This window comes from Cryptomeria japonica, chromosome 4, assembly GCF_030272615.1.
Source record: "Cryptomeria japonica chromosome 4, Sugi_1.0, whole genome shotgun sequence".
Taxonomy (NCBI): domain Eukaryota; kingdom Viridiplantae; phylum Streptophyta; class Pinopsida; order Cupressales; family Cupressaceae; genus Cryptomeria; species Cryptomeria japonica.
The window spans coordinates 133,074,293-133,090,506 of NC_081408.1; the positions used below are offsets into that span (position 1 = coordinate 133,074,293).

Genomic DNA, 16,214 nt, shown 5'->3' on the forward strand with positions numbered 1-16,214 from the left:
AGCACTTAGGGCCCTCAAGGGACGACATCGGTAGGGTATGACCTCGAGTGTTGGATCGAGTGGGGGGGTAAAATAGGAGCATGGGTAGGGTAATAATGCCTAGCTAAACATGTTGGAGCTGACAGTTCATCATCGCGATGAGAAAAATGAGAAATTGGCCACGCGACAACATTTGATTGAGTGAGACTGACAATTTTTTTGCCAATTGAAAAATTGCAGCCCTAATAAAACCGTAGGGCAAATTGATAAATAGAGATAGGCTTTTGTAGAGACCCCTCTCATGGCCTTGTAGGTTCAAACGGATCATTCACAGGTGCCACAGATTTCGAGTTAGGTCCTATCAAAGTTTGACAATTTTGAGAACTTAGGGCGCTCAAGGGACGACGCTGGTAGGGTATGACCCCGAGCGTTGGATCGAGTGGGTGGGTGGAAATAGGAGCATGCATAGGGTAATAATGCCTAACTAGACATGTCGGAGCTAACGGTTCATCATCACGATTGGAAAAACAAGAAATCAGCCATGCGACAACATTCGATTGATTGAGACTGACGATTTTTTTGCCAACTGAAAAATTGCTGCCCTAATAAAACTATAGGGCAACTTGAAAAACCGAGATAGGATTTTGTAGGGACTCCTCTCGTGGCCCCATAGGTTCAAATAGATTGTTCGCAAGTGCCACGGATTCTAAGTTAGGGCTCGTCAAAGTTTGACAATTTTGAGCACTTAGGGCACTCAAGGGATGATGTCGGTAGGGTATGACCGCGAGCGTTGGATTGAGTGGGGGGGGAAAATAAGAGAATGTGTAGGGTAATAATGCCTAACTGGACATGTTAGAGCCAATGGTTCATCATCGCGATGAGCAGAACGAGAAATCGACCACGCGACAACATTCGATTGAGTGAGATTGACGATTTTTTCACCAACCGAAAAATTGCTGCCCTAATAAAACCGTAGGGCAACTTGAAAAACTGAGATAGGTTTTTGTAAGGAACCCTCTTGTGGCCTTGTAGGTTCAAACATATCATTCACAGGTGCCACGGATTCCGAGTTAGGGCCCATCAAAGTTTGACAATTTTGAGCACTTAGGGCGCTCAAGGGATGACGCCGGTAGGGTATGACCCCGAGCGTTGGATCGAATGGGGGGAGGAAATAGGAGCATGCATAGGGTAATAATGCCTAAATAGACATGTCAGAGCTGACGGTTCGTCATAGCGATGAGTAGAACGAGAAATCGACCACACGACAACATTCGATTGAGTGAGACTGATGATTTTTTCACCAATCAAAAAATTGTTACCCTAATAAAACCATAGGGAAACTTGAAAAATCAAGATAGGATTTTGTAGGGACCCCTCTCGTAGCCTTGTAGGTTCAAATGGATCATTCGCAGGTGCCACAAATTCTGAGTTAGGGCCCATCAAAGTTTGACAATTTTGAGCACTTAAGGTGCTCAAGGGACGACGTCAGTAGGGTATGACCCGAGCGTTGGATCGAGTGGAGGGGGGAAATGGGAGTATGCATAGGGTAATAATGCCTAACTAGACATGTTGGAGCTGACAATTCATCATCGCGACGGGTAGAACGAGAAATCGGCCACGCGACAACATTCGATTGAGTGAGACTGACATTTTTTTGCCAACCGAAAAATTGCTACCCTAATAAAGCCATAGGGAAAATTGAAAAATCGAGATAGGCTTTTGTAGGGACCCCTCTCATGGCCCCATAGGTTCAAACGGATCATTTGCAGGTGCCACGAATTCCAAGTTAGGGCCTGTCAAAGTTTGACAATTTTGAGCACTTAGGGCGCTCAAGGGATGACGCCGGTAGGGTATGACCCCGAGCATTGGATCGAGTGGGGGGGGGAAAATAGGAGCATGCATAGGGTAATAATGCCTAACTGGACATGTCGAAGCTGACAGTTTGTCATCACGATGAGCAGAATGAGAAATTAGCCACGCAACAACATTCGATTGAGTTAGACTGACGATTTTTTCGCCAACCAAAAAATTGCTGCCCTAATAAAACCCCGAGTGTTCGACCGAGGTGGGGGGAAAAATAGGACCATGGATAGGGTAATAATGAATTGTATCAAGTATTGTTCATTAAATGATTTGTATTGTATTGTTCATTAAATGAGTTGTATTGTTCATGAATTGTATTGTTCATTGAATGAATTGTATTGTATTGTCGATTAAATGAATTGTATTGTTCATTACATGAATTGTATTGTATTGTTCATTAAATGAATTATATTGTTCATTATAAAAACAACACTTACGATGAAATAAAATGAATTGTATTGTTCATTAAATAGCCATTATTAACCATTGTTAATTATTGGAATGAAGATTAAAGATTTCCATGATAACACCATGCACAGATGAGCAACATTTTATATGATCAAATATCAACTTCTGTATATATAAAAATGTCAAATGATTACAAATGTATGTCCATACACAAATATGACATAAACGCCAACTGAAATAAAATGTATGTCTAAATATGTGAATGTATGTCCATATACAAAATATACATGCCAACTAGACATGTATGCATCCCAAAACTATCTATAACATCCTAAGTTGCTAATGGATCATCAAAATCGATCCTCTTTGCCGCACTGCTCGGCTCTGAAGGATCCTGCACAAGAAAAACAAACCACGATTAATATTAGTTATATTATATAATTCACAATCAAAAAGTTAACATAAAAATGAACTATAATTGAACTATTCATGTTTACCTCATCTCCATGTTTTCTCTTTAGCTTTGCAGGACTCTTGATGTATGTCTTTGGTAGAGGAGGTATGTTTTGAATATTTTCGTACACAACATACATATGTTCAAAAACATGACATTGATACAAGTTAGCATATAATTGTCATTGATAAGAACAAATTATATCTACTAATCAAAAAATAAAATAAACACACATCTACTCAAGGCATCTCTTCTTCTTCTTCAGGTATACTGGGTGTAGTCATCAAGGATGTGAAGCCAAGAATTCTCTATATATATACACAACAAGTATATGAAACTATCAATCTATGTCTAGACATGTATAGTCACTATAAGTTATTTAAACTATTCATTCAATCATATTTGCATTCAATTACCTTTCCCTTGTCTCCAACTGCACTACCAAATCCTAAATCACACTGCCCCATACTCGTGCTACTTGTGCCCTACAAGAGTAAAATAAGATAGACATGCAAGTTACTACATAATCTAATTAATACCAATATAAATGATGAGCATGTATGTACAATAAAATACAAACGACTAGGTGCAATAATATATGTATCTTCAAGCTATCAAGGCCAAATGAAATGGCTGACAAGGTGCCCTCCTGAATTTGTCTCAACTCATCCTCAGTCATCAACTGTTAAATAGACCATGTAAATAAAAATTAGTACTTAATATTATCTAATTTATAAATATTTAATTAAAATATAACATGAACTGTGAAAATACAAATCTTACCACTACATCATCAATGTATGATGACAGTGCCTCCTCGCCTCTAGCATGTGAGGACTCTCCAGGGTATCCTCCAGTCTGTGTAATAACATCTGGTGCATCATGCATCTCATGCACCTCATAATCTGCATTGTCCATAGGAGGATCAACGAGTTGTCTAACTGGACCCAAGCATACGTGCCCACACATGACACAACTATGGGGCACGCATATGTGTGGAGCCGAGGATGACGTATCAACGGCACCGGATGCACCGCTACCATCAAGAGTAGGCTGAACTACTAACACAGCCTGAGAAACCAAAAGGCTACTCAAAGAGTGAATAGCTGATATGGTCCATGAAGCCGCCTCACAAATGATATCAGGATGCTGCACTGCGGGTGGGGGATCAATAGGAGGAGGTGGGACATATGGGCCCTGGACTACTCTGACTGCCCTAGGTCTATTTTGGGGCATACCTAAACCTACACCCTAGAAAGGTTGGATGTCAAAGTAGTTCACATGTTTGTTTAAAACAAACTCAACATACAATTTTTTTATGAAATAGAAGGGGATATCAAGATTGTTGTTGGGTGGTTTGTCGAAAACCATCCACCAACGATCCCAAAAGTTTTTCACAATCCCATCATTTGTGCACCATTTAATAGAAAGTTTTGTTTTTTGGGGGGTCTAATGAAAATGATTGAAAACGATAAAATTCTTACCTCTCAATCTATTTTTTAGCAATTTTTTGTCAAAAAATGAGATATTGGGTGCAGCGGATATCGGATTTTGATGAAATCGCATGGCCTGTGAGTTAAAAATGACTCACGGGCTGTCATTGTCGAAATATAAAAGTCTCAGAAAATCGGATATCCGATTTTTATACTTCAATTATTTTTAAATAACATATATAATATAATAATATATTATATAATACGTATTGTTTTATATTATATATTATAATATATAATATTGTATTGTATTATATAATATATTATTATATTAATATAATATAATATAATAATATATTATATAATACGTATTGTATTATATTATATATATATATATATATTATAATATATAATATAATAAAATATAATATTATATTATATATAATATATTATAATATAATATTATATTAATATAATATAATATTATTATATTATATATAATATTATATTATATATAATATTATATTATATTATATATAATATTATATTATATTATATAATATGTATTATATAATATATTATTATATTAAAATATAATATAATATAATATAATAATATATTATATAATACGTATTATATAATATGTAAACATATAATATATTTTTTAAATTAAAATTACAAATAAAAATCGGATATCTGATTTGCATAGGTAATTACCAGGCCAAAGTGTACTGACACCCAGGCCAGGGAAAAAGTCAACACGGATTTTCGCATTTTTAGGTGAGTGAGGAAGGCTTTTTTTTTCACATCGTCACTTTTTGGCCCCCCTTGATCCTACACTAACCCTTGACCCAGCATACAAAGTGGTATACACTAAATTAGAGGAACAAAGTGTCATAAATTTTGAAAGAGTAAAGGTAGAAGATGACATTAGACCATTGACATTATTTACATTTATTTCTGATGATAAGTTTGTGCAGTCCCGAGAGTTCAGGGACTTTGTCCTAAAAAATAAAAGGGAGTAATTTCCCAATAAGCTTAGAGAAAGGTTGGCATCGAGGAATCGGGCAGACAACAATATTGATAGATTTATAGCTAAAGTTGTAGAGGAGGTTAAATATTTCATATCGAAGATGACCCCTGAGGAGGCAAGGCATTTTGTAAGGAATAGTGGATGTTTGTTACTTGAAGGATGAGACCTCTCTTCTGCAATTGTATTGGAAACCATAAGAAAGGAATCTTCAGAGTTGGCAGCTTTACCAACTGAAGAGCAAGCTCAGGAGTTGTATTTTGGGTCATATTATAGCCCTTAGTATGAGGTATTTACAATGTGGTCAATATTTAATGATGACCAGATTCAGAAAGCCTAGATTAAGAAGAGGGTAGGAGATCTTACCAATAACTTGACTGTTATGAAAATGAGACCTCATGACAGACCTGTAACACTCTTAACAAAAGAGACAATGACTTCTCAGGTATATGTTAAAAAGCTTATAGAAGATTTGAGTAAGTTAAAACTTCAAAATGAAAAATTGTTGCAGGGGTATAATAAGGTGGTGTCAAGTTCCTATCTTCTCCACATTCTACTTCAAGTTCGCTTCAAGAGATAAAGGCGCTCAAGGCTGAAGTAGCAAGATTGGAAGATGAGCTCAAAATGAGCAAAGTGGCTGAGAAAAGTTCAAAAGATGATGAAGAGAAGAGAGTAAATGATTTGGTTGAAAAGAATAACACCTTGTCACAGGAAATAAAGGCACTCAAGAATGAAGTAGTAAGGTTGGAATACGAGCTCAAAAGGAGCAAAGTTGCTCAGAAAATTTCAAATGATGATGAAGAGAAGAGACTTAGTTATTTGGTTGAAGAATATAATTCCTTGTCACAGGAGATAAAGATGCTCAAGTATGAAGTAGCAAGGTTGGAAGATGATCTCAAAAGGAGTAAAGTGGCTCAGAAAAGTTCAAACGATGATGAAGAGAAGTGAGTCAGTGATTTGGTTTAACAAAATAGTACCTTGTCACACAAGATAAAGGCGCTCAAGGCTGAAGTAGCAAGGCTGGAAGATGAGCTCAAAATGAGCAAAGTGGCTCGAAAAAATTCAAACGATGATGAGGAGAAGAGAGTCGGTGATCTGGTAGAACAAAAAATATACCTTGTTAGTCCACCCTTTTGTTTCCACGCTACTAGTCATAGATGATTCATCTGTGATGACTAGAAATCTGCGTGAACATAAGATAACCCGCATCTATGACGTTGTTGAACTCATTTGGGTGACTTATAAAGAATTACATAATACAATGAATCAGTCTCATCTCAGGGAAACAGTCAGATTGAGATGCTACTTAAAGAACTGGTCTCCTCAAATCAAATGTTTACAATTTTTGCTAGAACATGCAAATTTGGATGATATTACTGGCAATTCGATTTTGAAAATTACTGAAAAATTTGATGAGTTGTGCAGTATTCTACAAAATCATATCTTTTTTCATGGCAACTTTATTCAGTTGGCGAGGTTTTATGATGACCAACCAATACAGGTTCCTCCTATTTTGACAATATAAGGGGAGTTGAAGAGATTTTAAATATGGAGGTCTGATTTTTTCCTTAATGTTAGACAAGCAACAAGAGGATATAATAATTTTGGCGTTATAAACATGGGAGTGTTGAATTCTATGTTGGAAAAACTTTACTCCCTTGAGTATTGGATGCTCGAGTTTTGTAGGATTGTGGCGATATTGCATGATCAATATAAGAATGATCATATGACGCATGTCAAACAATTTCCTGGGCGGTGGGCTTGCTAGGTACAAAGGTAGAGAGCTTTTCGAACAAACTTACAAAGAAAAAGCTCCATTTTTACTTGGAGATGCACTTTTTTTTTTTTGACAACTACATGTTACATATATATGTATACATACATACATTTATTAATTCTAGTATCCATGATGGGATAAATTTTATTTATTCTACTTCTCATTACTTGGATCTAAAAGTGAACATGTTGTTTATTTTTCAGCTGAAAGTGAATATGTCATTTATTTTACAAGTTGTCATTGCATATGGAAAAGTAAAATATAATCCAATTATACAAAACCCCTCTGGAATAACATTTCTCGGAATCCTTTAAAGATTATTATGAAGATCATATTAAAACAAAGTTACATAATCATAAAAAACAAAAGAAATTATAATTTATATTATCTCTCTAATAGAAACAAGTTTACATGACACTATAGCACAATTTATAAATATAGTAAGTAATATAATTATAAAAATAAATAAATATGAATAATAAAACTAAAACCGTAATATTATATCAAATTATAACACACAAATCATAAAAACTATTCAACATTCAAATTAAAAAATAAAATAGAAATAAGATATAAATGAATTCTAAAATTATACAACTATTAACACCAAAAACAAATAAAAAATTATTATTACAAAAATGTGAGATGCACAATTTTGCTCATTACTAAAAGATACTAACATCTCTATGATATAAAGTTTGAAAGCGGATATCTACAACTCTATAATAACCAAAAGAGTCATCATCCATAATTCTAAAAACACTTTCTTCACTCCGCCTAATTAGGGTTGTTAAATTATGTAACTTAGTTATGCTAAGATGTATATTAATATTTAAAACAACTTTCAAATTAACTCTCTATTGAATTTTTTCATTCGTATCACATTATCTATAATTAATTATATTAAAAAAATTTAAATATAATTATAATAAATTATAAAAAAATATTTATATTGAATTTAAATATATATAAATTAATTAAAAAAAAACTATGCATTCTAATAAAAGTCATTGAATATAAAATTTAAGTTTATAAAGTCTACACTACATCTATTTTGATCAAAGTTACATAAAGCAATTCCAATTTCTTCCTTCATTTATAATACCTCTAAAATTAATCAATCTTGATTAATATCATAATTAGAGACAATGACATCACCCTCACCACTTGCAATTAATCCATAAAACTACAATCCTTTTAAATAAAAAATGAAATGAAAAAATACTAATCATAATTTAAAAGATTGTAGTTTTACAGATTACATAGAAGATGATTAAAAACAATAAACAAGTAACTAAACCACTAAAATACAAGTAAATAAACCATTGTAGTTAATTTATTTTATTTTAAAAAACAAATTATAAAATAAAATATTTTTTTCTAGAACCATTTAATATCAATTGTTATATACAAGTTTAAGAATACCAAACTTACGAAATCCACACTACAACGACTAGAAATTCTAGATATCAATTTTCATGACTTCAATTTAAAATATACAATACTAATGGATAATATATTTTACTTTAGATATCAATTTTCATGACTTCAATTTAAAATATACAATATTAATGAATAATATATTTTACTTTCTATTTTTTCTATTAATATTGTAATAAAATGATGATACTATTTTGAAGCTTTCAAGATTTCAATTAAAGCAGCTAAATTTTAAAATAAAACTAAATAGAATTATTGAACAATTATTGTTAATTGTTAGCTAAATTGCTCTATTAATTATCCACAATTATGTTGTTCTTTATTACAGTAATCTCTAACCTCGTCAAATTGATCGAAGTCAATTAAAATTTTTGACAAGGAAAAAAATAAATATATGATATGAATTTTTAATTTGATCTAGATATCAATACATATATATTTCAAAGACAATAAGACTTTTATTATCTAAAAAATAAATAAATATAATATTTAAATGTTAATAAAAAACAATCCACTCCAAAAAAAAAATCAATGTACTCTTCATCCAATACACCTAACCCTGGTTTTTTCTTTGCTTCAAGATTTTTAGAACATTCTTCATCTAATTAAAAAAAAATCTTTAAATTATTTTCACTAATTTTAATTTCGTCAAATATAAAATAGTCAAACAGAGTTAAGATTATATAATTATCACAAATTGTAGCTAACTATTACATATAACTCAAACTAAAAATAATAAACTGATGTTCAGGAAAAGTTTAATTAACCTGTAGACAATTCAAACTTCCATACTAATATAACTTCAGTGCAAATGTCCAAGTGACCAAGGAACCCCACTGCTACATATTCCAAGCTACACAAAAAACAGAATCAAACTGACTTTGGGATGGAGAAACGTTTGCTCTGCACCCATAACAAAAAAAAGAAACAATAATTAAAAAAAATAGGTTTACTGCAGTGATTATTTGAGTGAAAATTTACTCATAAACCAGAGTTGCCTATATTGCATATGCAGTTATCAGATTGTACATTTGATATATAAATAAATTAATTAAAAATACAAAATATATTGTATCCTGATTTTTAAGTAATTAATAAATATATGTAATTTAATGACTGAATAGGCGTTTCCACCTTATAAATCTGTTCTAATAAATAGAAAAAAATAAAGAAATGGAGTTGATGTTTTACCAAGATGCGAGTCAATGATCAAGCCAATCCAAACTGAATTGTACTTCCACAATTTCAACTCTGAGCTCTGGGATAGCAATTCCCTTGGCCTTCAACCACTGTTTCCCAATCTTCTCATCACAGATAACATGTTTCAGGGAAGTTAGTCCCAAAACACTTCTAGGCAACCTCTTCAAACGAGAACACTCTCTCATATCTAACTCACTTAAATTCTTCAGTTGGCCTATTTCCTCTGGAAGTTCTTTCAGACCCACACATACTGAAATATCTAGATATTCCAACCACCCAAGGTTTCCAATTGATGATGGCAGCTCTTTTAGGCCTGGTAGTGCTGACAACCTTAACACTCTTAGAGAGCTCAGATTCGCAAGGTCATATGGTAACTTCTGAACCTGATGGCAGTTGGTAATAGACCACATGTGAGCAGAAGGCATATAGCAGATATTTGGGGGCAACTCCTCTAAATCACTGCAGTGGTCCATGTTAAAATCATGCAGCTTGGTATTGTTGAATGTGGATGTATTTTTAAACCCTTCACATAAGCTTAAAGATAGCTTCTCCAAGTTCTGCAGTGCTTTGCTCTGTTTTAGTACAGCTGTTGCAATCACCTTCTCCAAGCGGACACTTTTGAGTTGGGTGAGTGAAGATAGGGTTTCTAAACCTTTCACAGTTGCCCTCTTTGTGCCATAATTGTATACCATGAGAAATTTCAGTTTCTTCATGGATTTCAAAAATGGAGGGAGGTAATATTCGCTCGCAGTAAAGAGTAATATCAGAACCTCTGCTTCGCGGAAATTCATCTCGTACCACTGATTTTCCCCCATAGGGCCTGCAGTGCAAGTCAGAAATGAATTCAATTAGAGATTAACATATATGGCCACAAATACTACATGTTTGGGTTAAGGACAACTGATAAGACAATTTAAAATAAACAGGAATAAGATATTTGAATTTTCATTGTCCTATTCCTATTTATTATCATGTCAATCCATGGTAATTTTTACATTTAACATCAGGTAAAGACAGCTAAGCTAGATGCAAAATTTGGTACAGAAAACTTTAAGATCTATTAAAACATATGGCCAGAATTCCAGATCCCATCTGTGAGAAATATTGAAACCCACCTGTATGAACAGAGACAATTTGAGCATCAATCTGTGTATCACAAAACGCCCATGACCCTGGCAAAGTAAGCTCCTTTCTGGGCATAAGGAACCTCTTCCTGTGCACTAAATCGCCCTGGCATCCCAAATACAAGGCCAAATCTCTCATTACATCGTGCTGAGAAAAGTACAGCTCAGAGACACTTCCATGAGAAATTGCTGCTCCGCTCCTGATAAGTGCAACCACCACGTCAATAATGTTCAAAAAAAAATATTGTCTGTATTTTTTCTTTTTATGCATTTTTTTTATTTTTTAATTCACTTGAATCATAAAGCTGAAATGTTAATTCAACACAAAAGAAACACAATTAAATCCAAAAAACATAAACTATAGAAACTTAATGTCAACAATTACCCTGAATTGCTGGTTAAATTCAACAGATTTCGGCTTGCAAGTTCCAACAGGGTGACAAAGGCATCCTGCCATTCCAGATTCCGAACATAAACCCATATATCTAGCAGTGCATCAGCACAGACCTTTGTGTCCTCTGGAAATGACCCCAAGTCTAAGAAACATTCTCTCACCACATCATCTAGCAACTCAATACTCGTCTCCAAGCATTTGTAAAGCCCTTCTTTGTGATAATCTGATATTGGTTCCCCTTTGGAAAGCTTATTCTTTGCAATCTCCCAGACTACAGGAGGTTCGCCATGCAACGAGCTTGCAATCACCTTAAGAGCTAATGGCAAACCTTTGCATTCCGCTTGGACCTGTGATTCATGAAATGGATTAAAATCAGGAGAAATTGTAGGACAAAGAAAATTAGATACACCTAAAACGACAGTTGAGACAACTAGAGATCAAGAATTTGGATCTCTAAATTTTTTATTTAGCTACTTGATACTAAATTGTTTGAAAATCTGATTTTATAAATTAATTTTCTCCATAATGATTACTTGACTCTTTTACTTTTGCAAGCTCAGTACTTATTTCCTCCTGCCTAATCCAGAAAAAGTCTAAGAGGATGAATTTTGCTGTAGCAAAGATTCCAGATATAAAAAGTAAAAATTATGCATATGTAAACATTACGGTTTTCATCCAACTCTCACAATATAGCAAAGAGAGAAAAACAATCACCTCCTTCACTAGATTCGCATCTGCAGTCCATGGAATTGATGTCTGTCCGAATGCCCAGAAGCAGAAAAGCGAAAGAGCATCTTCCTGGCCCAGCAATGGCAACTGATACACTTGAGTAGAGAGGTCTTTTGGTATAATGGAACTGTCTCTAGTTGTGATGAGGGTTTTGTACCCTGGGCCTTCAAATAGCAAATTTTCTAGGCCTACTCTGTTCCAGACATCATCCAGAATCACCAGAGTTGGCTTCAATTGCTTTAGAAGCTGCTGCTGCAGCTGTATATGTGCGTCTTCCACATTCTGAAACTCAGGTTTCTGCTTTCCAACTATCTTTTCCCACATAGTCTCTAAAATGGTTTTGAGATTTGGGGACTCTGAAACTGTGATGAAAATTATGTTGTTTCCAAAATAATCTGATCTCCACAATAAACCAAATCTGCTTAATTAGTAAATTCCTTAACATTTAAAAATAATAATTTAAAGCAGGCTGCCTACTGCAAACTGAAACCAGTATTCAGTACATAAAGCCACACAATACCACATTACAACCAGAGATTTAGAGAGTCCTATATAAATAAAACAGAGAATGGCAATTACCACACACAATAGTAAACCAGACAGATTTACATTTATATTTTTAATACTCTACTATAGGAAATCCAAGCGTACAGCCATGACAACCAAATTAAGTTTGAAGAACTCATTTCAGAGCTAACATACCCACTAAGTAAAATTTGGCTGATGACTACGAGGATGCTAAAAGTTTGTCTCATCTCTTAAGGGGATGAAAAAGCACCCAAAATCTAGGAATATGTTGGCATTCAAGGCAGAAGCCTTAGAAATTTCTAAGAGTATCTTTCAAATGAAAATTTAAAACAACAGGAAAACATGACCCAAATTGAGGGGAAGCCCCTTTCACCTTTGATTTGAGAATTGTTGCAGAGAGCCAAGGCTAGTGTGGTTTTACCACCTCCTCCCATACACTGAACTCCAACGACAGACATTTCTTTGTTGAACAAAAGCTCCTTCAAATCCCCAATGGATTTCTCCAAACCAACGAAAATTTCAGATTTTCCATAACCATTATCATAATTATAGCTTACAGAATCTCCTACACTGTCGTTACAGTCAAACAAATCATCCAAAACCATTTGCTGAAGCATCATGGTATTTTGGGAAGGGTTGTTTGTTAGCATGGAAGCTTTCTTGAAGATGAAATCATTCAGTCCTCTGCTTATATCTGCAGCCTCAGATGGGTAATTATTTTTTAGCTCTGCTAAAAGACCTCTGGTATCAAGCAATATCTGGGCTGGAACTAAGCCCAGGAAGCCATTAATATCCTTCTCAAGCTTGAGAATCTGCGAAGCATACCTATAAATGAGAGGGAGGCTGAAAATGCTAATATTTTCGCATTTTTTCACGAGTTCGGCACCTCTTACAAGTGTATCGTAAAACTGGTGAAAGAGGGGATTTTGCTTATCCTTGGGCAATTTCAGATCAGATATATAAATTTCCAGAATGGCTGGTGTTAAAAACTTCAGCAGAGCACTGGCTCTAACGCTCAGACTCTTGCAATTGAAAACCTGCATCTTCTATATATCACGAGAATAATAAAAAGCTGTATCCTTACAGACTACTTACTTTCCTCTGTTCTGCAGTTTGAAACTTGCTAACCTGCAAACTCACAAGTTCTTAGCCAGGACTTTGCTTCACCTCAAATATCAATGGCGGCGACAAAAGTTTAACAGAGTTAACGTTCAGAAGCATTCTTGAAAGAAAGAATGCAGCACAATTCTCACCTTCTACCTACGTACAGAAGCACGCTGCTTGAATGTACAGAAGCACGCTGATTGAATGTTTCAAGAATGCAGCACAATTCTCACCTTCTACCTACGTATAGAAGCACGCTGCTTGAATGTACAGAAGCACGCTGATTGAATGTTTCAAGAATGCAAAGATGAATTTGTGTAGATGATATGTCAGCCTATATAATTTGGCTTCTATTCTTGCTCTAACACATGTTAGTCGTACATTTTACACTGTCGGTTTTGTAATAAATGGCTGCAAATGACTAACACATAGCTAACACGAAAGATTTGTTTTAGAGTCAGAACAGCTTCAGCCATGAGTGATGAATGTGGAACTGCTAGGGATTGTCGTACCCTAGCACGTCTATTCTGGCTCCAAAACAACAGTATGGATTGACTAACACGCGTGTTAGTAGCCCGTTTTACACCGTTGATTTTGCAATTAATGGTTGCGATTGACTAACATGTTGCTAACATGGTGTACAAAAAGATCGTTTTGGAGCGAGAATAGACATAGCCAGAATCTATGCAGCCACGTTAAAAATACCCAATAAAATATTTTATTTAATTGGCTCTAGTGGAAATGGTAAGCACACAGAAATATTTATTAATTATTTATTTAGTTTAAAATTTGTTTATTTTATCTATAAAAGTATTTTCTTTTATTTATTTAAGAATTTATTTTTTAAAGAGTCATTTGACTGGGATTTATTTTATTTTATTTTATAATTATTTTTTAAATATAATATTAGTAATGCATTATTAATTTGAGATATTATGATGGTATTATAGACTACTAATTATTTCGTGTGGAAAACTATATTATGTTATGTTAAAAAAATTAAGGTGGGTATAAATTTTTTAGTATGATGATTATCTTAATCATTAAAAAGAATGATTTAGATTATTGTACCAAAACAAGAGACTCACTGGATCTACTCTCAATCAACAATGAATGAAATAGTTTAACTAAAATTAAGAAGTTTTTTCCTAATCATGAAATTGTCCTTGAACAATAATCAAGTGACTAATAACATGGCAAACATCTCTAACAATCTCAGCTATCACAACACTCTATCTAGCAGAATATATTAGCTTCAAAGGTCTTTCCAAACCGATTTTCGCTGCACCACAAAATCAAATCTGCTTGCAAACATTCACATACACTTCTCACACAATCCACTTCTCATCTTGGAATTCACTTCTTATCCATTACTCAATTCATCATTATGCATATCGTATATGAGTTACAACATTGAAATCCTAAACAAGGGTCGCCCAAGAAAATATTACATATTATAAGCCATCCGAACCAAAAATACTTAAATCGGTCCACTCTAGGGGAAAGAGGGAACCAAAACGTATCATAATACGGGTAAGTGCACAAAGATGGTGGTCAAAAAGGGGGGTATAAGTGGACACTTTTTTTTTTTTTTTTTTTTTTTTTTTTTTTCTTTGAAATCAGGGGAATTTGAACTTGGAGGCAAAATTTGAAAGTCATCCACTCAAGATATGAAGAAAAGAACAAATATTGTAGTATTCTGAATCTAGTCTCCAAACTACTAAACTTTTTCAAAATTGGATAAGATTAAGGGGGTCAAATCCTTCGTGCACAAAAAACAAACCCTAATTTTTTCTGAAAAACATAACATAGTGTCTGACGTGCGCATCAAAAATGTCATAGTTAGATTTAGTATTTTGACATATCCTTTGGCAGAACGACAGTTCAGAGTGAGCACTAGAAGATGAAATCATGATATGTGCAAGAGTTTCTTGCCGAGAAAGCAATCTAAGAACAACTTTAAAGCTAAAACTTAGGTTACAAATATGTCGTAGAATTAATGGGTGGACATTCACAATCACTTTTACTGACAAACTTTAAATATTTTTTATTGACAGTTTACTTCCACTCTTCAAATAAGCCTAAATCAAACTTCACATATTTTTCACCTTTCTTGTAGTCTTTATATCACACTATTGGTCATGTGGACATGCTTACATAGATATTCCCACATGGTGATCAATTTTATTGATTCAATTTTTTAAAGAATTTTAGAGGTGCGCCTAAAGGGAATGAATTAATTGCATAGCTAATCTCACTCATCTATATAGTTACTGTTTTTTATTTTCTATTTTTTTCTTTTAATTTTTTTTCTAAACTCCTAGTTAGCATGTGGATGATGCAATGCCACCTTTTATGGTATATGTTAACTAAGTCACCTCTTCCTTGTGTTTGGTATCATTTAAACTTTGGCCTTTTGTTTATTCTAGATGTGTGTTGTGATACTTCTCTTTATACTCCTATTTATCTTATGAAACCTTGCACTTTGACCTTCTCATTCATGCCATTTATATTGTGAATCTACCATTCTCATTTCATCATTTACATGCTATACTTTATGCCTTATTTTTAAACTTAGCAACATCTTTCTTTTGTGATTTTATGTTTGTATCCTATACTTTACTTTGCGACACAAGTATTTTCATTAAAATAAATGGGGATGAAAAAATTGTCAAAAATTTATATTTAGCCCCCAAAAACTCCATGTTCCAAAAAATGCATTTGAGCATTATAATGTGCTCTCATTAAGAG

General features: G+C 33.8%; 3 protein-coding genes across 3 annotated transcripts; 1 reads left to right on the forward strand and 2 right to left on the reverse strand.

Moving 5' to 3' along the window:
* Nucleotides 1-2,483: 2,483 nt before the first annotated feature.
* On the reverse strand, nt 2,484-4,285 carry LOC131050375 (uncharacterized). The gene is made up of 3 exons (XM_059218653.1): nt 3,488-4,285; nt 2,748-3,386; nt 2,484-2,644 (listed from the first exon to the last, which is right to left on the reverse strand). Exons 1-2 carry the CDS (start codon nt 3,938-3,940, stop codon nt 3,237-3,239), a joined length of 603 nt encoding a protein of 200 aa, XP_059074636.1. The 5' UTR covers nt 3,941-4,285; the 3' UTR covers nt 2,484-2,644; nt 2,748-3,236.
* Nucleotides 4,286-5,555: 1,270 nt separating this feature from the next.
* LOC131050369 (uncharacterized) lies at nt 5,556-6,115 on the forward strand. The gene is made up of 2 exons (XM_057984532.1): nt 5,556-5,612; nt 5,702-6,115. The coding sequence occupies exons 1-2, from the start codon at nt 5,556-5,558 to the stop codon at nt 6,113-6,115; spliced, it is 471 nt and encodes a 156-aa protein (XP_057840515.1).
* A 2,887-nt stretch (nt 6,116-9,002) lies between these two features.
* On the reverse strand, nt 9,003-13,767 carry LOC131050364 (putative disease resistance protein At5g47280). Its single transcript, XM_057984526.2, has 6 exons — nt 12,733-13,767; nt 11,817-12,226; nt 11,094-11,449; nt 10,700-10,908; nt 9,576-10,404; nt 9,003-9,287 (listed from the first exon to the last, which is right to left on the reverse strand). Exons 1-5 carry the CDS (start codon nt 13,400-13,402, stop codon nt 9,587-9,589), a joined length of 2,463 nt encoding a protein of 820 aa, XP_057840509.2. The 5' UTR covers nt 13,403-13,767; the 3' UTR covers nt 9,003-9,287; nt 9,576-9,586.
* Between the last annotated feature and the right edge of the window lie 2,447 nt (nt 13,768-16,214).

What these genes read in the sequence shown, in the direction of transcription:
- LOC131050369 (XM_057984532.1), top strand. Translation starts at nt 5,556, where the DNA reads ATGAGACCTCATGACAGACCTGTAACACTCTTAACAAAAGAGACAATG. An exon ending in AAGAGACAATGACTTCTCAG is followed by an intron (nt 5,613 to 5,701) that starts GTATATGTTAAA and finishes GGTGGTGTCAAG; the next exon opens with TTCCTATCTTCTCCACATTC.
- LOC131050364 (XM_057984526.2), bottom strand. Translation starts at nt 13,402, where the DNA reads ATGCAGGTTTTCAATTGCAAGAGTCTGAGCGTTAGAGCCAGTGCTCTG. An exon ending in CAACAATTCTCAAATCAAAG is followed by an intron (nt 12,227 to 12,732) that starts GTGAAAGGGGCT and finishes TGTGGAGATCAG; the next exon opens with ATTATTTTGGAAACAACATA. An exon ending in ATGCGAATCTAGTGAAGGAG is followed by an intron (nt 11,450 to 11,816) that starts GTGATTGTTTTT and finishes CATGAATCACAG; the next exon opens with GTCCAAGCGGAATGCAAAGG.
- LOC131050375 (XM_059218653.1), bottom strand. Translation starts at nt 3,940, where the DNA reads ATGCCCCAAAATAGACCTAGGGCAGTCAGAGTAGTCCAGGGCCCATAT. An exon ending in CATACATTGATGATGTAGTG is followed by an intron (nt 3,387 to 3,487) that starts GTAAGATTTGTA and finishes TCTATTTAACAG; the next exon opens with TTGATGACTGAGGATGAGTT.